A 24,257-nucleotide genomic window follows, 5' to 3' on the forward strand; every position below is an offset into this window, starting at 1 on the left:
AACACATCCCCCTGGTTAAAACCAGTTTAGCCCTGAGCCTGTTTTTCAGGTTTCAGGCTCGAAAATGACATTCCCAGGACAAATGACCATATCTTCCCTTCTAAAAGGGTTACATTAATAATCTTTTTTCTCAAAGTAATGATAAACCTGTGAGTTGGATGTAGAAAAGTCAGAATCAATATAGATGTTTTTTATTTTAAAGAAAATTCAGATTGAACATAGTAAAAAAACTGTAAATTATAGTGTCCGTCCAACAATCTTTTTTACTTATAGTGAAAACTACCCTTGGATGATGGTAAGCTAGACTAAAAGCTTTAGAAATCCAAAGTACAACATATAATAAGTACCCTGTATCAAGATTGATACAAAACAAGTGATATTTGAACTTTTTAGAGAGGTTTAGCAAAAAAAACTCCACCTCTGAGGTGATTTGGGTGGAAATGGGGGTTTTACCGTTTCTCTGGAACCCATTGGTCGATTTTGGTGATTGACATCTCTTTCTGACCGTTAGACCCAATAGAATTGAAGGGGAATCTCCTCAAACACATGGTAAAACAAAAAGGTTTTTATTGTTTTAATGCCATTGAAGACCACTTTTGACCAGACTACGACACAGGTGAGCCATGTTAGCGTTTTTAGCTACCTAGCGCCATATGTTTTGATGTCTGTTCTTGTTATTATCTCCGTGAATTCGTATAATTGAGTTCGATTCTGTGTCTCGTCACGATGTGAAACGATGGGTTGAGATGTGCAGCAAAGATAAATAATAAGGTTTTGTGAGTGAATTTCGGTGCAGTCATCTGTTAGCATTTTTCGCCCGTTGCTAATTCAGAGGCTCAGCGTTAGCATTGTGGGGGTTTTTTTGAAAAAAAAATTAAATTGATCAGTTAGATGAGTTTCTTCCCATTACATGGATATAAAACATTCATAGTTTATTAAGAACATGCCCTCAGACACTGTTTCCTGCAAGATGTTGCAGGAGGGCCCCGGTACCGGGGTCTCTCGGGCTCAATTGATAGGTTAACAGAAAATCTTTCTTTTAGTGTTTTTCCACATCATTGCCACTTTAACACTGTTAGTGAGTGATGACGTTGACCGCCTTTTAGAAAACTGATGACCCTAAGTCTCACTGACTGAATAAACTCTATACTGTATGTATTTCAACTGGTCAGAAAAAAACAATCACTAATTTCATGATCCTGACTGGATAAGCAATTCTTTAATCCACACCTTTGCCAAAAAACATGACATTTGTCTTTGTTAATTAAAATGTAAAGAGTACCAAGTAAATATTTGAGTCTTTGGTGAAATAACCACAAGAAGTTCCCACCTTGTCTTGACATAGACATTTAGCCAACCCTTGTATGAAAGGGCTAAATGCCAGTTTATTTATCAACAGCATTTGAGTAAAAAGTACTCTCTTTGTTGTTTTATTAAAGAGCACTCCACTGATTTAGAAAGTTTTGACAACAACAAAATCCATGCAGAAGAACCAGAGATGATGTTTTTTTGTATACCATATTCTTCTTCCTTCAAGTAACCTGGCGCATACATAACCCACAATGCAACTCAAATTATAATGTAGCCTCAAGCAGCAGGCAGAGGAAAGAATGGAGGAGCAATACAAGTCTCCATATCTCCAGATCTTTTTTTTTTTTCAATATATAGTCTTCATCTATACAGACGCTCAGTCATGTGACATCACTTCAGGCAGGTTCTGTGCACTTCCCTTTTAAATCTTAACCTCATGTGACTGCATAAGGTCTGGACGCGACATCCTATTCTTAGGATTCATGGTATGAAGACAATGTTCATTGATGATGTCTTACACCAGGGGTGTCCAAACTACGGCCCGGGGGCCAAATGCGGCCCGCCGACCATTTTGAATCGGCCCTCAGCAAATTCAAAAAGTATAATGACATACGGCCCACAAATGAAACTTGTGCTTTTCTTATATTGTACTTCTTAACTATACATTTAAAAATATATTACACAGTAGTATTCATGTGTTCATAAAACCACTTTTCAAATAAATTCAGTCAATTAAAGTTGGAAACATGTTCTAACATATCTGAGTTGATAAGAAAAAAGCCCAATAACTTATTTACATAACAAGCTTGAAATACACCCGTCCTATTTTCCTTATTATAATCAATCTGAGGCTTCTGCTTTAAGGGATGAGCTGCCAACACTCACAAACATCATTTACCTACATTTGATTGATTTTGCTAACTTATAACTGAACTTATGAGGCGATATACCTCTGGTGAGTGGCCCAGCCCTTCGTATATTTCTCTGTATGTGGCCCTCGGTGAAAAAGGTTTGGACACCCCTGTCTTACACTTAACCCCTCTGCCTTGAGCTTAGTAAAGCTGCTGGACTTGCCTGTTGACTGACAGCCAGACAGATGTTGGAAAACAGTCACCAGTCATGCTTCTGTTTACTCAGTGGACCATTATCTAATCCCCTGAACATGTGTAAAGAGAGAGGGAGCAAGAAATGTGCTCTTTTCCCACTCATAGATTTATAGAGAGAAATCATATTTTTAGACATGCAGACTCAACCAGATCTAAAGAGTTTGTTTCCATCGCCTTCACGTGTTCTGCATGCTTGATTTCATCTTGGCACGTAACTTTAACTGGCAACCATTCAAAATCAATATTATTAAAGACTCCACCCGAGATGTACTGTGTCTAGTAAAGACACATAATATTTGCTTCGCAGCAATGTGTCAATGTGCTTTTCATAATATAAAAATATCCTAAGCATCTTATTGCACTTTTTTGGTATGCACATGTTTTCAGCAGTCTTGACAGCGATGCTGGTATTATTTTTTAGCTAGTTGGGTAATGGTTATTGCAACCCCGGCCAACCAAGGTCATTGCAGCTTGAGTGATCCCATCACAAGATAGTCTCTTGTTCACCATTGTTTTGAAAGTTTGACTAAACTTCGTACAGTGACTACCCTCATAGAGATAATAGAGAAGTATTTTTAGAACGTTAATCAGTACAGAAAGAGGAGTATTCACTGTTAAGAGGAGTTTAATATTTACTGAGAAATTAACTGAAGGCAGATGTAACTCTTTGATCCTCGGTTTTGCATAGACGAGCATGAAAGAGAACTCAAATGATACCATGCTCAAACATAATTGCATAGTATGCTTTCCTTTCATGTGCAACGCTCTCTTAACTCAGAGTCCCTGTTGAGGTTGATACTTGTTACAGCACATGGAATTCCATTTCTGAGTGTGTCTGTCAGTGTTTAGGCTTATATAATGGTCCTGAACATCCAACTTAATATACTAATGTTCTTGTGGATCTGTCTCCTTGCACCATTTAGTAAGGTACGACAGTTATTAGCATGAAAGAAGTACAGTCTATGAGGACATGTTGTATCAGTGCCAGCATGTGCAGGAGCCCTCTGGGATAGGTGTGGTTCTGTGGTTACAGCAGAAATGTACTCCACGTGTCCCAGGAGCAGAATGTATCCACCTGGGGGATCAAGGGGCTTGGGGAAGACACCATTATTCCATATCCTATTTTTGGCTCTCTTTTTTTTATTTCACATTTAAACCTTCTTTATTTTTGTTGGATTTGAATCAGTTTACTCCATTGCACTTCTGAAAAAGAATTCTGTGTGGGTGATTGAAAAAGTAATGAAAAATGTGACGAGAATATATTAAGATAAATGCCAGTGTGAAGGATGAGAGTTAATTAATAAAGACTAGCTTCTTTTCTTTCGACCATTGGATCTGCAGAACCAACAAATTGAGATTCTTTCTCTGTGTTTGGAAACAAATCTGTTCAGGGCCACTGAAACCCAAATGTGTTGCACACATGCACCCAATGATGCTAGGATGATACATGTCCTCAAAAGTTGTGGACATTCCTGCACATTTTTCATGTATTTCTTAAATTGTTTTATGAAATGTTACCTCTGTCTCTTTTCTGTTACAGTGCTAAAATGCCTGCCTCAAATGTGGCAATACAACAACAAAATACCTGTATAATTGTATCCTTTTTTTTGTATCCTCGTGACCTTTGTAAAATCCGCCCTGTGCATGATGACAGTGAGTCACAATGTGTATTTTTGTGTGTCATGTGGCAACCCTGTTCACCTTTACCTGATAGTCACCACAGTCTGTGAGAACAGCACAACATTATTATTATAATATAAGGTCAAATGATTCACTGGGCTTGACTCGGATTGACTCTTGACTTGTGAAAGCTTTTTGCCGTTTAATTAAACGCATATTTAAGTCCCACACAATTGTCATTAAATATTTATTGTTCTCTTGTCAAGTATGTGAAGCGTGTATGCACTTGCAAGACTCAACATATCAATAGAAACCACATTTTGCATAACTTACACTGTCAGATTTTGAGGGCTTTCATGTCTACAATTCCATGAACAAATCCCAACTTCCCTTTTTATTCCGGTTAGAAAGGTTTGCACATGTAAAAAAAAAAAAAAAAAAAGTTTGATCATCAGTAAATCAGACATTTTACGATACTTATGTGCTTGGAAACAAGTCTACGGTACCTATCATTAACAAAATTGTCTTGGGGTTGTTGACTTTATGCCAAGGCACACATACCTGTAAATATACAGCATATTGACATTGCTAAAGAGTTTGCTTATCACAGTTCATATACTATAAATGTAGTGTTGACTTTGAGTAACCCTGAATTATAGCTGACAGTTTTTTGCTTATGTGCATACGATCCTCCCATCATGAACTAATTGTTAGTTATTATGTCACATAACTAACTGCATTTTAGAAACAGTTTGTACAAGAAATTCAGACTCTTCAACAACTTGACAGGACATTGAGATTGGAATCTAGTGCACCAGTTTTTGCATTGATGAGGCCTTTGTAAACTTTATTTGACATTGCCTGACAAAATAAAAGTTGCTTTGTATAATTTGCATTGTTGGCATTTCATAACCACCACGCCCTTAGGCACTGCAGTGTTTGATACACTGTGGTCTATCAAACTCTGGCGCTGTTTATTCTGTGTTTCTCATCTTTGCCCTTTTTTCTGTGTCTACCCAGATCCCTGACAGTAGCTTCAGAAGTCTTTGTTTTAAAGAATCAGCTGCCTAAAGCCGAAACGGAATCTGTGGGCGAAATGAGCTCAGGCTACAGCAGCCTGAGCACCAAACTGTCCCTAAAGAATTCATCTCTCCCTGAAGAGGATCATACCAAATTTAAATACCGTAAAGTGTCTCTGATCACTGAAACCAATACCACTGAGGATAGCCAGGACACGGCTACAGATACAGACTCAGAGTACAGATGGAAGAACCAATTTGACGGGGTTTCTCAGTACACACCGTACACAAAAGAGTCTTCCTCCTATTCTGACTCTCCGGGTTACAGAATGTCAAACTCCTACTCCAGTACCTACTCCTCCTCTGATCTCCCAGAGGCTTCAGCATACAAACACCTGAGTGACCCCTCCCTCTCTTCAGAGGATCGCTATGGCAGCAGAATGACTGACAGGAGCAGGATTTATCAGAGCTATGAGAGCGAGCCAGCAGAGGCACCAAAGGATGAGTGGAGGCGGAGTTTAGTGGAGGAGGAGGAGCCTGCTGCACCTGCCATGGAGAGAGAGGCAGAGTCAGAGAGGATAAAGTCAGGCCGGGACTCACAGCAGCTGCCTTCGTCTAGCTTCACCTCGACACAACAATCCATCCAGGACACTTTCGACAGTTTCCAAGACAAAGACGACGACTCATTACGTTTTACTGGAGTGTTCAAGGCCACGCTGGTGGAGTTGGTTTCTGAGCCTGCAGCTCGCCCCTCCACTCCCCCTGCCTCCCCCGACGCAGACTCCCCGTACCAGTTGGACATGGATAGCCTAGTGGATACCCTGAGGAACATGGGACCTTCCTTCAGACCCAGGAACACAGGACTTCGTGGGCCTCCTCCGGTCCTCCTCTCCTCCCTGCCACCGATCAATGAGGATACTCCCAGCCCCATCACCTTCGACATGCCTGACTTCCTCAGGAGCCCCACTAAAAAGATGGAGGCAATGGGAAACCCTGCTGAGTCAATCAAAGTAAATTACACTCTGCCTGCTGAACTGGGACTGAAGAGGAACATCCCCAGAGACACTCGCTCACCACTGGAACTACTCAAGCAGAACCAGCAGGTAGAGTACATTCAGACATTTTCAATTCTGTTAATTGTTGTTACTTAGTCAACAAACGTAATCTCATACTTCTAAAATGCAATTTAAATCAGGGTTAGACTGTTTTCAGTTTTTCACAACAACAGTTCATGTACATTATTGCATTGAGCATGACAATCTACATCTAGGCTCATGACATAACAGTACTATTTATATAAATATATTAAGCTGTTGGAAATGGTTTAATAGCTGTTTTTAACTCTTTGACTGGTTAAAAAAAAAAAAAACTACATTTTTCAATTATCCATCTGTGGTTTATCTGAAGTAACAGAAGACCGAATGTCCTGTTTTTGTTGTGTTTTGTAACTTGGTCTAATCAAGCTTTTACCTTTCTTTACTCCCCTGTAGGAGCAGCAGCCGCCTGGATCCAAGATGCTGAACTTGCCCCTGAGAGCGTCTGCAACCAACAGTCTAGTAATGAGAACATCCTTTGACTCTTCGCCTGAGGAATTAAAATCCCCTGTGCTGAATGGAAATGGATTGCTCTCACCTTCCGGCATTGGCTCCCGCCTAGACAACAGTCTCATCTTTAAAAACCACAGGTTATCATCCATAGATCAGACCATGGAAAACGGAAAGACCCATCACCCGCTCTTCCGCACCGGCTCGCTTCCTGATACGGGGCTTTCAAACGACCGCATCAGTATGGGACACAAGAAGCTCGGTGAACCGGGAACAGAAGCAGGGGGGTCTCGCTTCGAGCGCCTCTCCTTCCTTTTGAACTCCTCGTCGAGCTCCTTGTCCGGGGCTGAAGACCCCAACGGTCGTATGAGTCGGCCCCCCCTGCTGGGCATCGGCTCACCCACCTCCAGCAACAGTCCCACCCGCCTCCTCAGCCCCACCAGCTCCATAGACCTCCAGAGGCCTTACAACACCCCAAACTCCCCCTTATTCATGTTCGGCCAGACACAGGGGATTGGTGCAGGTACTGGAGCACTGGGCAATCCTATCCTGCAGAGGAGCTTCATTAGTGATGGCGGCATGGGGGGCTACCAGGCAAGGCAAGAAATGGAGCCTGAGAAGATTTTAGCTTCCAAATACAGGGCCTTCCCTGATGCCTATGTGAGTATTCCTAAAAAAGTTATAAAGTGTCACTTAGTGTTTTTGCTTAGAAGACACATGTGGTGCAGGGATAACTTATAGGCCAAATAAGCAGAAGTTAGCATCAAATTTCCCTCAACAAACGCCCAAGGGGAATTCTTTTTTATTGGATTTTTGCAGAGAATTAGCTCGTGAGGAATAAATGTTCTTTCAGAAGGATCATCGTCATAAGTTAACACCAATTGTAAACATTTTGAAGTATATTAGCAATCCCCTGAACAATTTATTCCAGTTCAATAAGAAGTCAGACCTTATTTCAGACATCCAACCAATTTTTTTTTAAAAACATTGACTTCGATATGAAGTAACAAAGTGCTTATAGCTAACTCATTTCTGGGTTTAAGGACTCACTCCTGCAGCTCTCTGTATATCACCACGGAGGCCTATACATTTTACATTTTCACAAGCATGATGTTGCTGCAGAAAAATGGGGATTTGCAATTCTATAATGAATATTGCTAGTCTACGTTTTGGTGAATAGCTTGTAGAGGTAATGTCTGTTGGAGCAGGCCCACATCACATGAGACGCACATTTTTATACAACCCCAGGCAAAGTTTAGTTTAAGAATGCTGTAGAAGAAGCACTTATCTTCTTGTGGCATCATTCTTCATAATGCATGCACTGTATGCAAATACAGTGTGTGCGGCTTAAAATTGTAGCTATACAGTAACAGCATTACAAAGAAGATCCTCTACACATATATCTTCCTTTTGTATTATACCTGTGTTTACTCTTTTATTATGTTGGCTCCTACTTCCCAGATCTGTTTTAACTCCAGGTTGTGAAAAAGACAGGCAGCAGGTCAGGTTAGGTGAGAGAGATGACTTCAAATGTAGATTGTTGCGCACACAGGAAAAAACTCTATTTATGTTGCTTCAGATACTGCATCATGAACCATTAATAGAGACATTTAAATCAAATACGTGTATGAGCAATTGGAAGTGTCTGGTTTCGGTGTAACCCAGAGCATCAGTGGTGCTCCTTAAGCAAACATGCCTAGCAAAAAAATAAAAGTGTATTAGACCCAAACCGTTAAGCCCCACCTGTCAGGTACATGCACTCCCCACGCAGAATCTGAAAAAAGGGTGTGTATGCGGTCTTGTGTTCATGCATGTATGCACTCGTTCTCCGATGCACGCATTCAGGTGAAGTGCTTAACTGATTAGGACAAGTCTTTAAATGAGAAAGAACATAATTTCACAAGTGTGCACACACACGCTCTCTACTTGTGTTTCTACCTGTCTTTCTGTTTTTGGCAAAGTTTGTGGCTCACTGGAAATTTCTATTGTTCTCACCTCTGCACAGAAAAACGGTTGAACTCACACCCTACTATTAACCAATATTTTAACCATAAATGTACTATGCCAACAGTGACGAGCACTAAAAACATTTCCTAGCATTGTACTTTTTAATTATGCTGTTCCCTACGGGTAGCTATTATTTGTTAATTTACTCCCATGCATACCACATGTGCGTAGTGTTATTTGTGTCCGTGCAATAACAAAAGAGTATCAGCTGGATACTAGAGATGTAAGTACTGTTTGCTCTACAGCTGTCCTGTGCTGTTTGAACACAAGTGTTTGCACAGGATGTTTGTTCATGTTCATGCAATACATAGATGGCCTCAGCTGCATCAGTTATATGGCTGCAGCAGCTCCTTTTCCCCGGCTAAAGTATGCACTCTGACCACAGCTCATATGACTGACTGAGCCGCTGAGACTGATGCTTTAGAGAGGGGCCCTTTAAAAAACGTACAGGGAAATATTTCTGCAGCACAACAAACATTTCACACATTTTAAGAGTTTTAAACTCTCTTCTCTTAGTCGAGAATTTATAACAGCGCTTTGAAACAGTATGGAGAGAAGGCAGACAGAAGGCAGGATGCAATGTCACCACACTTCCTGTTTATGATTACTACCACAGAAGCAGCTAATTACAGGTAGTCACCTATCACTTGTTTGTTTGATCTGGATATCAGGCCACTTTTTGTAAAACTAAAAGGCCCATTAGCTTTACTGGTAGTTATAATGTAGATTTATAGAATTCAGTTCTATATAAAATGCATAACGCTGTGTAAACTAAAGTTATGTACACAAGGTATTCAGACAATGAACTGGCTTGTATCAGTTAAAGTAGTGTGTTGGTTTCCTGTTATGCAGTGGGTGGGAACAGGGATATATTTTACAGCTGCATCCTGCTTGGGCCACGTCAATAAAAAGTAAGAAGAAATGGAAACAACTATGCTATTGAACTAACCCCTGGGGAAAGGGAATTTGGCACTCGTCCCTTTTATTAGACTTTTTAACAGGCTGCATGATGAGTGTGTATCTCGTTTTGTCAAGCACATGCTGTAAACTCTTCAATGCATGTAAACCATCAGCTGGTGCACGTGAGGCCTCTAAATCATTTCATCCCTGCAGAAAATGTTCTGCTTCTCTCTGTTTTTTTTCTCTACTGGGCTATCCACTCATTCCAGTTATCTGTCGGATCCTGCAGAGACACAGCCACACCTCGTCTTTTGTTTTCATTCGCATACCTCTCTTCTTGATTCGTTGATATTTGATTGAGTGAAGTTGACAGGGAGGAATATGAAGTAGGCAGGGTGAGAAAAGATGACAAAGAGATGATTTGTTTCCTCTTATTAGTGTTCATTTACTCTGATCGTTAGTTTCATCGCACATCTTTTTGTGTCTTCTTTTATTATGTCCTTTGCTGAAACGGCACATTCCACAATGTGGTTATTAATTTTATGGGAGAGTAGATCGTGTTTCAGGCAGCAGGGAGTGAAAGGATCGAGAGGGGGAAATATGTGTTGGAGTATAGATTTGTATTAGGCATTAAAGCAGCAGTAAACAATGAACTCCTAATGAATAATGCTGGGTTTTCTTTAGATGCATAGTGAAGACATGCAGTTAGTACAGAAGGAAGTACATGTGCAAAAACCACACAGCAGTGAGTAAAGCGTAGACAGGACTTCATTGGAACTTCTTTTAAAGGAAGTATTAATGATTGGAATGTGAGTGATTTGCTATTCTTTTATTGCTGTAATGTATACGTGTGCCTCAAGAAGCAAGTGAGAGTTTAATTAAGATAAATGTAATGTGATTAAATGACATCATTAGGTTAGAATATTACTGTTTTAACAAATAAAAAATGCAAAGAACAGAATAATGTATTTAACTGGTTCTCCATGTGGAGACTAGCCCGATTATGTGTTGTCCAAAATGCAACCAATAGACAACCAATGAAGGCCTGGACTTAATTGTATAGACATCACAAATACAATTCCAACGCCTCATTTTTCAGGCCAACATAAAACATTCCACCCTTAGACTTTTAGTCACACTGGCCTTTGCCGATGGTTGTCAGATAAATTGAGTAATAATCCTTCTAAGAAGCATGACTGTCCCTCAAATAATCTGTAAAGAAACCCTGTGAGACCGATTCAAGTGTCGCAGCCAGGCGAGATGATACGACAACTACTCCTCCATTGTCTCAGTGTTTGTCACTCAACTGTAAAGATAACATGAACATACAGTCACATTATGCAATGTCCGGCTGCGAGACAAATTAATACATTGAACTTGAGAAAAACTAAGAAATGGAAAAAAAAAGATTCTCTTAATACCCTTCGGGAAAATGTTTGTATGGTTGAAAAAGGTATCTTGAAGCTCTGCCTTTAATAAGCTTTGGTTTAACACTTATTCCTGGTTTCATGTAAAGCATGATACAAGTGGAGCTAATGTATTTTGTGAGAAATAAGAGATCATCATCTGCATTTATTCTTCTTGACTCAAAATGCAGGGAATTGACAGATAAAAGGGAGTAGATTTTATAATAGGCTTTATAGATGGAAACTTCTGTTGTTATATAGTACATTTGTGAACAGTGAATGACTCTTATTCACAAGGTCAATACTGAAAAAGCACCATTGAACCCCTCACCTTGCTTTAACTGAACATGTAAAAAATATAGAAAGTAAATCCATTGTTATTTACATTCTAACTACATTTGGTTGGGTTTGGTTATTTTTCCTAAGAATGCATTAAATTAAAAAAGTTTCTAAAGTACATGAGGGCTAGGTGGGACAGTAATGCGGCCTGTTGAAATGAGAGCTTCTGTAGGAGGTCCACTTTGGTCTGTAACCTGATCCAGATCATACCCTGTTTCCTACTGGGCTTCCAGAGAGTGGAGTGATACATGAGACCAAACACTGCTCCCTTTGAAAAATCGATTTGATAATTGCATGGCACTCATCTGCAACCACAATCCAAGTTGCACAATCAAACAACCTAGAAATTCAAGCAGCATACCAGCTGAGATTCGAAGGCCCTAAAGAACACGCACGCACGCACACACGGACACACTCAATCAGTCCTCATGTCATTTCAGAACGGATCTCCTGTTATCAATGGGAGTAGTACTAGAATGTCTGGTTTATAGATACTGTACATGGGAGGAATGTAAAGTATTCACACCTGTCATAGAGGTGCTTATTTTGTCATGGAGTGGTCCTCTGTCCTCATTCTACCCCCCCCCCCGGCGCCAACAGAACCTGTTGAACATAAACAGATTGTCTGGCATGTGTAAATCCACAAGGCAGAAACTGGGTGCAGTCTACATAAAATGTATGCGGACATGGGGTCTAACCTAAAAATGTGTAATAGTGCTCATGCTTTTGAAGCTCAGTCTTTGTTTTTTACATTCATACAGTCGTTTGTATTATTGATAGAAGTCCTCTTATTTGTATACAGTACTGTACTTACTCTTGGCTTTTAGCTTGACTGTGTGTAAAACAAAAGACAATGCTCTGCTTAATACTACATATATAAGAAAGCTTTCTAAAATAAATGTGTTTTTCTTTTGTAGCTCACAAAAGAGAAGGAGCATGGGAAGCTCAATCCTCGTCCTGGAAAGGTGAGTCTCCACACGACATAGTTCAATACATTCATCTAAATACTAGTGAGATACATGTGTGAATGTGTGTTCAAATCGATAGAATGGTCTACAAAAGCAAAAATCCCAAAGTTCATTCCAGAAGGAGTTTCTCTCCCACACAGTCCCCCCCCCCCCCCCCCTGCCTGAAACCCCTCCATTGGACTCCTTGGATATCAACCTGAAAATTAGCATAATAGGGCCCCTTTAAAGATTATACCTGCATAGGCATGATATCAGTGTCTTTTGAGACCAGGTTAGAATGTGGTAGAAGCATTTAGTGTAGCTCAATGTTCTTTCAACTTATACCAATGACCCATTAAAGATATAATTAAATAGAATGTTTCTGCATCAACATTTAATTATTAGAAAAAACTGAAAATGAGTTGGACAAATGTGACAAAATTGGCTATTAGAGGTGAATATACTTCACCATTGTTTAAACTGCACCAGTGTATAGCAAAGTTATCTTGATATAAACAAACTGCAGAGACAGCTGTATGTTATAGAGGTTTCAATAGGTAGGTGTGAGATGTTAATGTGGTGTGGCATTGTGCTGCAACACATTTGCACGTTTGTTCTTAACCAGATCATCCAAAAATATCCCAGGCAACATCTACCTGGTAGTTATGATTTATGCCGTTAAAATGCACACATTTCCCTATGCCAAGACACATGATTATTAACTTTTAAAGGTCAGGCTTGCTGCTGCATGCAGCACACCTTGTATACGAGCAATCCTGAGAACCAGAGGTGGAGCTGACATTTAGGATCAGCTTCTAGGTACTCTTCCATGCCCCTGGGCCTTAGACCTGAATGGACCCAACATGTCTGTACTGTAGAAAGGGGAAAGGTTATTTAGAAAGCAACAGTCAACAAAGTCAAGCTCAAGAAACAAAGAGCCTCTTAAAGCTATTCTGTTCTTAACTAGACTGGTTTTAGCATTGATCCATCTTAGAATAACTTTCCTTTCTTTTTTTCCTCACTCTCACTGCTTTTTCACTGAGAAAATGCAAATAATAAATAATTAGGACAACTCTACAACTCCCATACCCCTACATTCTACAGTGTTGTGTCTGATGTCTTAAGGCAGGGGTGTCAAACTCAATTTCATCACGGGCCACATTCGCATTATGGTTGCACTCAAAGGGCCGGTTGTAACTTTAAGAATATATAAAAATACATATATCAATATTTAATATATATAACATAATGTATTATATGACATCATTGCCTCTGCATTGGATTATTATAGGATAGGGTAATAACTTAATAATGAACTAGGTCTGAAAGCAGAAGTCTAGGGCAAATAATTGCAAGTCTCTTCGAGAATGTCATAAAATAATTTAAAAAGAAAAGCCAAATCCCCCCAAAAAAGTGACATTTTGAAAAAAAAGTCAAATCTGAGAAAAAAGTCAAATTTAAGATGCATTGTGCTCCATGTATGGGCAATGTGTTTCTGTAAATCGCCATTTAACCGTATAACAAACATGATATGCTTTGCAAGCTCTTGTGGGGCCACATAAAATGATGTCGCGGGCCGGATTTGGCCCCCGGGCCTTGAGTTTGACACCCCTGTCTTAAGGGGATAAGCATGACATTTAAGATTCATGCTTTGACAGGAAACTTGAGATGATGCCACCAGATGATATTGACTCCCTTCTTGACATTTGCACATAAAGGATTTTTCAGCCAAACAGGTTAAACTCTTGCTTGCAGTAACTCTTTATCATTCCTGTGATTTAATCTGGTTTGCCATTTCGACATTCTTACCAAAATGACTCCCTTTGCAAAGCATTACATGTGACTACATCTTTGTAATACATCTTTCTGAGGATGCTGAGGTGCATAGTGAGCAGGGAATTGCCCTCAGCCACAGTCACAGACATCACACCTGTATTTGCAAACGCCTGCCCTGGGGACGCAAGTAACACCATGTAGTAAATCTGATCTATAATCTTTTTCTAAATCTCTTCACCTTTGCTCTAGTTGTATATCTTTGACCGACCTGGAATGTGCGGCCAGAGGCTCGAGGTGCGCAGTGATGTCATCGATGCTACGCCATGGGACCTGCAAGAGACCATCTCCATCAGGGTCGTCAGAGGAGGGTGAGTGGCTGAACGGCACACACATTGCAGAAGTTCATGTACATTTGTAAATGTTTCCCGTAAAACGATATTCAATCCATTACTACTGTACAAAAAACATCATTCAAAATGTAGCTTCTGTACACTGCTGGTGCTGTAAGTAATTAGTATCCCAAAATACTGCACTTCTACAAATGTGTACATGCAAGAAATGACACAGGAATTGCCAAAGATTGTGATTCTGTTAGGTCTTATTTTGGGTTAAATGTTTCCCCATCAGAGTTTATTTGTCGCAGTCTCCTTCATTTACTTGTGCATTGCATTGTGGGACAATGGCGTACATTGACGGCAATAATTTTTTGTTTTTTAACCATCCGGTGAAGCTAGAGTGTAACTTTCGCAAATAGTTGCAGAAAACAAACAATAAACCCGAAACCTCCTTAGATCTTCAAAATTGCACGAATAGATAGGATTACACCTCCAGTCCTGGTTTCACTCAAAATTATAGTTGTGTAATAAAACACCGAACTCTCTCCGGATACACTCATGTGGTGTCACTTCAAAACAAACCAGCTATTGATGCTCTGTGGTCATGCGAATGCCTTAAATTGTTCAAACTCCCACGCACATGCTTAAACACACACTTGCCTCAGATGTGGAATGTTTTATTAAACCTAGCCACAGTGTTCAGTTGGAGCAGCACTGATCCAACCTGTACCACCAGGCTAACACCTGCTTCAAAGAAATAATTAAGCTTTCATCTGAAGCATCACACCCTGCATTACCGACCAAACCACAACTAATTCTCTAATTAAAAAATATCAAGGAGAAGGAAGTGTTTATTCTAATACAGTTTCGCATTAAAAACTAATATATTATCAGAATCAGAAATCCTTTATTACTCCCACAGCGGGGAAATGTACAGTGTTTGCATTTTAACGAAACTGTTACTAATTAAAATAAAGATTACATAAGTAGGTATACATCCATGGCTCAAAATGATGGGCAGCAACTTAACAACTTAGCATTATGTAATGTTCAGACATTATAACAAATGTTAGGACATTCATTACAATGTAGATTTTTCAAGTCAAGTTGCATTGTTTGAGAAGATAATCAGCAACATCACTTAGAGAAAAACTGAGACACTTTTGTGCCCATGTCTGAGCACTGTTGAAGAACAAAATAATAGAACACATCAACAGCATGGCATACCAACACACCCAGGATAACTGCTGATATTACAGTGGAGGTTATAACCCCAGCCCTTTCCCCCTCTTAGATGGGTGCTGTATGAGAAGCCTAACTTCAAAGGGGAGAAGATCGCTCTGGACGAGGGAGACCTAGAGCTCACCAACCCCTTCAACCCCCCAGAGGAGGAACTGCAGAACGGGCAGATAGAGGGTGGAGACCAGAACGGAGAATCAAGTGAAGAGAAAACTGAGACTAAGGCTGAGAGGAAGTTCATCATCGGGTCCATTCGAAGAGCGGTCAGGGTGAGTTCACTTCACTCTGTTGTTTTTGCCGTCGTCAGAAATAGGATAAAGTTCATCGGATATCCTTTCTGTTCTGATCTTATCTCTTTAACATTGTTATCTGATGCTAAAAAGGCTGTTTAGTACAGTAGCTAATCAGTTATGACGGGGTTTAACTCTGTAGCACCATCTAGTGTCAAATGTACGAGCAACCACCTGTTGTTGTTTGGTGCATTTGATATTTCAATTATTTTAAGGAGAAACCTATTGAATATACTCAAGTTAATGTTTTATTTATTTCTCAAATTGTTAACATCTTTTTTTCCCCTGTATGTTTCCATCTTAACTAGTTTACTAGTGCAGCAGCTCAGCCACCGCATACTTCACACTTTGTATAGTCCCAGACTTTTCAATGTGAACCAAAGCAACAACATAAGCTACAAGAATTACAAAACCATAAAGCTATACATTATTAGCTTTTTAGTTTTGGAGCTATCTTCAAGGTTGTTAAACATCATCATATAGTCCACCATTTGTCGACCAGAGAGTAATGACAAATGTATTTTTTTATTTGTAAAATGTCCAGCTCAGTCCATATCTTGGTCATGTTTCTGTAAAAAGCAAACACATCCTTTTCAAATATGTTATTTATGTTATGTGTTGATTGTATGTGTATCAATCATAAATAACGGGTCCTGGTTGGGCTTTAAAATACATTTAAAACAGCATCAGAGAACCTAAACAACTTGGATATGTTTTCTGTCCTCCCTCAGGATTACAGCGTCCCAGAAATCGGTCTTTTCCCAGAGGAGAACGCAGAAGGGAAGAAGGTCACCTTCAGAGACACGTCTGAAGATGCCAGGATTTTTGGTTACCCCATCAAGGCCAACTCTATCATCATTAATGCTGGGCTGTGAGTTCTGAATGATAAATTGTGAAAAAATGTTTTGTCTAGTGAAACTACATAAGAACGTTGTTCATATATGTCTGTCTGTAACTTTGTGTGGTAGTGTTACCACTGAACAGGTCTCTCTTGAAAATGAGTCCTTGTGTCTCAATGAGATCTACACCTGTATAAATAAAGGCTAAATAAAAATAAATAAATAATAATAATAGTGTATAATTTACCATTATGGTTAATTTAATCTTGTTTTCTATATTTTCTCCTGCTCAGATGGCTGGTGTACGCACATCCCTTCTTCCAAGGCATACCACGTGTCCTGGAGGTGGGGGGGTTCCCCAATCCCGCGGCATGGGGAGTGGAACAGCCCTATGTGGGATCACTGCATCCACTCAAAGTCGTAAGTGGCACAGCTTAAAATATTTTACAAGCCATGTTCTTTACTGAGTCTGTATACTTATGAATGAAAGTATATCCACTGCTTGTTTTATTAAGTGAAATGTATTTATTTTTCATCACAGGGTGAACCTAAAGTGGAAAATATAAGTGAACCAAAGGTAAGAAAGTATGCCAAAAATGGATGCTTAATACTTAAGCTGTGATATGCATTGGTGTAAAGTAACTAAGTAAACGTACTTTTTATTTAAGTAAAATTTCAAGCTTATTGTACTCGGAATTGTTTACTTTAATGTTACTGTGTACTACAGCTCATATGCAAATATTGTACCTTTTATTCCACTACGTGGTTTGTTTACACAGTTATTCTACACCTTTTTTCAACAAACAATACAGGATATGTTATTGTTATAGATAAAGCTGATTGGCTGTATATAAAAAAAGAAAAAAAACTAGGACCACCTTTACAATCTCCAACATTGCATTTATCTATCAAATGTTTGATTATAGTCCAATAATGTTTTATTATTATGGGTTATTTGGTAAAATATATATACTTTTAACTTGAGTAGCTAACTGAATTCAGGACTATCACTTTTAACAGTATTTCTACACTGTAGAATATGTATGATTAGAGTACTTCTCCTACCACTTGTCATATACTGTACTGCGTATCAGACACAGTATGATCTCTGACACTTTAGAAACTATCATTGTTCAAATTGTAAATGACACCCTTGGTTCCTAGATGGAGGTATTTGAAAAGCCATACTTCTCTGGGAAATCGAGGACCATTCACATGGACATGAGGAACTTCATGACCAGAGAAGACCGGCAGCAGACGGCCTTTATGCACAACGTGGGCTCTCTTAAAGTCCAAGGAGGAATGTGAGTGCTGCCTTTTCTGTTTGTATCCACTGAACCTTGAAAAGACTTCTTAGTGATGATTAATAATTAAGTCCCACAATTCAGGTGGGCTTAGAGCCACTATGAAAAAGATTTAAATAATGTGTGTGTTTCTGCAGCTGGGTGGGCTACGAGAAGGAGGGCTACCGAGGGCGCCAGTACCTGCTGGAGGAGGGGGACTACCACGACTGGAGGGTGTGGGGGGGCAACGACGCCGAGATGCGATCCGTCAGGGTGATACGAGCAGTAAGTAACGAGGAATATTTGTTTGTTAATAATTAAAAAGGTGGGGCTAACCGCAGAGGAAATTGTCTAATTACAAAAAAAGGTGAACTGTGTAACCTTGATTTAACCAACGATGACATTATTTTGTAATGGAAGGATTAACTTTGATCTGAATTTGAGTTTCAGTAAATGTCAAGTCAGACCTGCAGTCGATGATAGGTTATATTATCCACATTACATCACATTTGCATTTTATTTGAGTAACTATACCTGTAGTCAAACTGTGCTTAATCTCTTCCTGCATTATTCACTTTGTATTATGTGTATACATTGTTCTTTGTGGTTTTGTTTCCTTTTGTCGATCTTATCATTTTTGTACATCAATTGGGTCTTTTCTTATGTAAAAGTGGCTTTGAACCCTGATAAATGGCCATTATAGTCCTGCACCACAAGTTGAATGGCATGAAAGGCAACTCGGGACATCAGCGTTATGATTCAAATTCCGATTTATTAGCTCAGGATCATGTTAATATGGTGCAGTTTACAAAACACAAATACATTTTGAATAGAGTGTGGTTCCCAGCAGGTATGATCTGCCACATAAAATACTCAAATATTTTTCAATAAGGATGCTCGACCTTGTATATCAATTCATTTGTGCAGTTTTTGTAATGTTGTTAATCATGCAGGGATAGTTTTAATTTGTCAGTGCTCTTTCCTAATTTTCACTGCACATTGTAGCATTGATACAAGTTGAAAAGTGACTCAAACAGAATGTTATTTTCAGCCAAAATATGTGTTCATCCCCATGAGACTTAATTAAAATGTACCCATTTTCTATTTCTTGCGCAGGACCTAACAGAACCCATGATGGTGATGTTTGAGCAGCCAGAGGAAGACCAGGAGGGAATGGCGGAGGACAACACCTTTGAGGTGACGGACGCCATTGCTGACGTTGAGCTGTTGGAGTACAAACCGTCCACACGCTCCATCCAAGTATTCAGTGGGGCGTAAGTTGAAAGATTCTACAATGTATTAAACAATCCTCCTGTGAAGTGGGAATGTATGACATTAATGAGGTGATTGTTTCCTCCTTACAGATGGATAGCCTATTCTCATGTGGACTTCTCTGGTAACCAGTACATCTTAGAGAAAGGTTTCTATAACAACTGTGCTGACTGGGGCTCTCAGGACAACCGCATCTGCTCCGTGCAGCCCATCCTGATGGTGAGGACCATCACAACGTCTTCAAAATATCAATTAAATATCCATTTCTGATGTTGCTGATGCCTTTTCTGTGTTATTTTTAAGGCTCCAACGGACAGCACAAGGACCAGCAATGAGGTATTCTGACTTGATTTTCTCAGTTTCATCTTGTTTTATGCATATCATTATTTTATCTGATATTGTAGGCAATTGTATATCCAGTGTTATGTTACTCCTAGATAGGATAGTTGCCAATTAGTTTATAGAAAACATAGCTTGACTTTTGGACACAAGAAAATGATTGTATGTAGGGTTTTTAAACAGATGCACACACGTCTTTTATGTCAACAGGGCTACAGATTGGGATTAAAAAATATATATATATAGCCTGCATCTTTTTACTTTAGTTTGCTTTTTATTTTTTGCTAGGATGGTGCACATTTTTAACCCCATTTTTCGGCCACAAGCTGGATCATATGTTTATGAAGGGAAAGTCCCTTTATATACATGTCGGCATGTATCGATGCTTGAAACTGATTTGCTTCGGAGCCCAAGGTTTCCTTGGCCAGAGACACCCAAACGTTTGCTTTTTCATATTTTGTAAGAACCTTTTATTAAAAGACCACTATAAGAATGAAGATGCTTTTACAGGGGCAGGGCAAGGTTTTATTTGTAGTATGTTGCATTCAGTGCCAAAAAGGCAAACATAATTAGAAGAAAAAAACACCTCAGGTTATAAATGTGTTCATCTAATTTTTTTCCTTTACTTCTATCTCTACCTGACAGCTGATACTGTACTCTGAGGCAGACTTCAAGGGCCAGTGTCACATCTTTAACTGCAACCAGGAAGAAATCCCAGAAAAAGTACTGACCAAGTCCTGCAGAGTGTCCGGGGGAAGGTGAGGAGCCTTTACCAAAACATTACAATAATCACAGGAAAAAAGATCAAGAGGGGGAAAGTCCATGGGTGAACAACATGGAGTTGCAGTCGTGAGGGTAAGATAGAGGAGGGTCAAACATAACGATGCGTTTGTCTGTGTTTCAGCTGGGTGCTCTACGAGGATAAAAAGTACTCTGGGAACTTGTTCGTCTTATCTGAAGGAGACTACCGCAATCTGACCAGCATGGGATGTCTGCCCAGCTCCTACATCCGCTCTGCCAAGGTCGTCCCGATGGTGAGAGAGCCCTCATTTGAATAAAAATGCTCTGTATTCTGTCCTTTGTCTCGCTCTGAACCTCCATCTCTCCCTCTCTAGACATTCTCCGTCCCCTCCATCTCTCTGTTTGGCCTGGAGTGTCTGGAGGGCAGAGAGATCACCATGGACTCAGAGATCAACAGCATGATGGAAGAGGGCTTCAACAACCACATCCTGTCTGTCAGAGTCAACAGCGGCTGGTACGCGTCTCACACAATGTTTAGCAGTGCTGGAAAACTGAGTACAATTAATCACGTACTAGACTATACATACTTCTTGCTACTATATACTTCAGAAAAATGTATTAAATACAAATAAATCAACAAATAACTTTCATGTAATCATACATTATTATAAGTTTAGATACACTTTATTGATCCTTTGATGAAACTCATAATCTAGTATAAATCCTACCAGCTGCAACATTAAAGTGATACATACATTTTAGCATTAAACGTTTATTATTTAATTATATATCATTAACATACAGCTCTTGAAAGAAGAGACCACTCCAAAATGTTTCTTAAATCTCAATCTCTACATGTATAGCAGCCATTCCATTCCAGTGTCGGTTGAATACCATCACAGAGAAATGTTGTCAGTATTTTATAGAATAATAAAAAACATATATAATTGTAATACATATTTATAAATAGTAAAACCAGAGAAAATGAGAATTGCTTCAGTGGTCTCTTAATATTTTCCAGAGCTGTATATGAGCCTACTTAGAATGTTTCCTTTTATTTTTTGAATAACATTTTGAGTGCAAAGTCTTCTCTAATGTTGTCTCTCTTCCTTTGCAGTTGGGTGATATGTCAATACAGTAACTACAGGGGGCGCCAATTCCTACTGGAACCAATTGAGATCACCAACTGGTTGAAGTTCAGCTCGCTAGAGACTATTGGCTCAATGTTCCCAATCAGACAGGTTTGTTAACCCTCAATATTGGTAAATATTTGTATTAAATGTGTAAATTGGCATTAGTAAACCAAATGTTTGAAGAGTACAGTTTCTTGTGACTGATGTTATATTTTAGTATTGACACAAGTTAAAGAACATTTATTTAAATGTTAGGGGTTTCCTAACTTTCGTAAAAAGAACAAATTAATAAGCATTAACTGCTATGAATACCAGAACATGCCTAAGATAACATTATTGGTTGTTTAACCAAACACAAAGCCTGTACCAGAAGTAAAAGAAAGAATAATATATGAAAACAAAAGAGGAAGAACTGGATTTAAATGTGATTATCTGCTCAAACTGTAAACTATTCAAACTAAATATGACAAAAATCTTATGTTATTCCTTTGGTATTAATGAATGTGATTTTATTTGTGTGGGGTCAACACAGACAAACCTCCATTGATCTCTAACTCTAATTACATATTTTGTGATATTTCGCCTCCTGCAGAAGCGCCACTTTCTCCGCATCAAGAACAAAGAGAAGGGTCACTTCCTGTCGATCCAGGGCGGCGTGGAGGAGCTGAAATCAGGACGAGTGGTGGTGACACCAGAGTGTGAGCCTATGAGCGACGTCTGGTTCTATCAGGACGGCTTCATCAAGAGCAAGGTAAGCAATACAGGACATGTGTGACATTTCATAAGGTTTGATCCAAGTGGCAAACTAAAGCCTGAACCTGTCATCTTACCTGAGCCGGTCTAATCCTATACCGTGTGTGTGTGTGTGTGTGTGTGTGTGTGTGTGTGTACTGCAGTTGTCCCCCGTCATGAGCCTGCAGGTGGTGGGCAATGTAGAACCGGGAGCCAAGGTGGTCCTGTGGGCAGAGACCCGGCAGCCCATCCAGAACTGGTCCGCCAAGATGAGAGGCCTCATCACCAACCTGACTTTCCCTGGCTTCGTCCTGGATGTCAAAGGTATGAGAAAAAAAAGAGAGAAAAAAACATTGGCATTGGCTAATTTTACAATCATTTATGAATTTATGACACTTTTTCTGATAATGCTAAAATGAATGCAAAATTATATAAGGGTAATTTATGAGTCCCTTAATTATTATGAGATAGATAGATAGATCCATAGGAAGAATGTCTTTTCTGTACAAAGTAACTGTTAAAAAGTACTCATGTGAATGTGTTACATTCCATCACTGTCTGCTATTAAAAAATACATTTTTACCTTATCTATATTCATTATAGCATGAGATTATATCTTGAATTTGGAATTGGTGCTACATTTTATTAAGTTATATTTTATTTCCTCAGGTGGCAAAACTTACGACAAGGACCATGTGGTGATTATGCCGGAGGATGATGAGAGGCCAAGCCAACAGTGGGAGATAGAGCTGCTATAAAAAGCTCCCACCTCCCTTTTCAAACTTTCCTCAGCAGTGCATCTCTTTACAAACCCATGATGCCACAGCCTGGGATCCACTGCCACTGTTTTATTTGTTCCCACTTCATGAATGATGTCACTTTTATGAACATTGTGAGAGTGAGAATTTAACTAAGCACTGGAAAGCTGCACCAAACAGTGCAGTGCAGTGCAGTGCTTTGCAGAGTTTTCTATTTTTATTTTTTCTTTCATTCAAATCCTCCCAGTCAAATTAGGATTTCTGTATGCAAGGACTTAAAAAGAGAAAGTGCCTTCTCCTGCTGCAGAGGTTCATCACGAGTTGTAAAGCTGGAATACAATGTATTTTTGGAGGATGTACATACACTGCATTGACAGAACAAATTGACTTTTATCAAATCGTATCACTTTAATTAAAGTATTTAACCTAAAATCTCCCTGATTACTGCTCATGTACATTCTCTGACTGTGGAAGTTTGATGTAGTTCATGCTTTGTTATCCTTTTTTACAATGAAGCAAACCTAGTTTCCATTTTAAGACATTGTTTTCCTGCTGTAAAGAAACAAGGGGCAACCAGTGCTTTAAACAGATTGTGGAAAAATGAAGCCAAGCAGATGCATAGTGTGCAGGAAACTTGTGCTTTGGTTTATTAACAGTGTTTTATGTTATGTATGTATGGATGGATGTTTGTTTGTGGGACATGTTGCACTCATGTTGGAGTATATCACATTGAATTGTGCAGGGCAAGGAGATGTCAAGTTACCATGTATTTGTTGTACTTTTAAATGTTTAAATTGTTACATATATTTTACTTTGTGTCTGCATCAGCTGTATGTTAATATATAGTCTATGGTTAATATTTGATGCTAAAGTTGTGATGTCAGATTTTATGTAAGAGGGAATGGTTTTGAAATATTAAATAAAATTAAACCTTGTTTATTGGAAGCTGTCTTGTGTATTCTTTAAATACACACTTTATTCACATTCAGAAAACCAACTAAATTATTTGTATTTTTTTTTTATTAAGTGCTTCCCTTTTCTTCTTTTTAATATTCATTAGCTTTCATAACATGATCTCCACTTACTATTATCTTGCTGTAAATACACCTTTTTTTGAAAAAAAGCTCCTTTTGCTGATTGATCTGTACATTTTAATTAAATTAATGTCAACAACATCCTCCTAAACAAAGGGATTATAAACAAAGGGGTCATATCAAATATTCAATTTTTTCCGTTTTTTTTTGTTTACCTTGCATATGTCTAAGAAGTTATTAGGCTTGTTTGAGATAAGCGAGACCTGCGCAGACCTGCGCAATTTCGA

The 24,257-nt window shown here is 39.1% G+C and overlaps 1 protein-coding gene across 1 annotated transcript; it reads left to right on the forward strand.

Annotated features, from left to right (window-relative positions):
• Positions 1-5,043: 5,043 nt before the first annotated feature.
• LOC104948955 (absent in melanoma 1 protein-like) lies at positions 5,044-23,881 on the forward strand. The gene is made up of 20 exons (XM_010775196.1): positions 5,044-6,159; positions 6,547-7,260; positions 12,170-12,217; positions 14,225-14,343; positions 15,605-15,818; positions 16,571-16,710; positions 16,972-17,098; positions 17,220-17,255; positions 17,843-17,982; positions 18,120-18,246; positions 19,078-19,235; positions 19,326-19,452; positions 19,537-19,569; positions 20,218-20,330; positions 20,477-20,606; positions 20,688-20,827; positions 21,431-21,554; positions 22,039-22,197; positions 22,343-22,502; positions 22,848-23,881. Exons 1-20 carry the CDS (start codon positions 5,134-5,136, stop codon positions 22,934-22,936), a joined length of 3,924 nt encoding a protein of 1,307 aa, XP_010773498.1. The 5' UTR covers positions 5,044-5,133; the 3' UTR covers positions 22,937-23,881.
• Positions 23,882-24,257: the final 376 nt, after the last annotated feature.

This window comes from Notothenia coriiceps, unplaced genomic scaffold (assembly GCF_000735185.1).
Source record: "Notothenia coriiceps isolate Sejong01 unplaced genomic scaffold, NC01 NC01_scaffold00015576, whole genome shotgun sequence".
Lineage (NCBI taxonomy): Eukaryota > Metazoa > Chordata > Actinopteri > Perciformes > Nototheniidae > Notothenia > Notothenia coriiceps.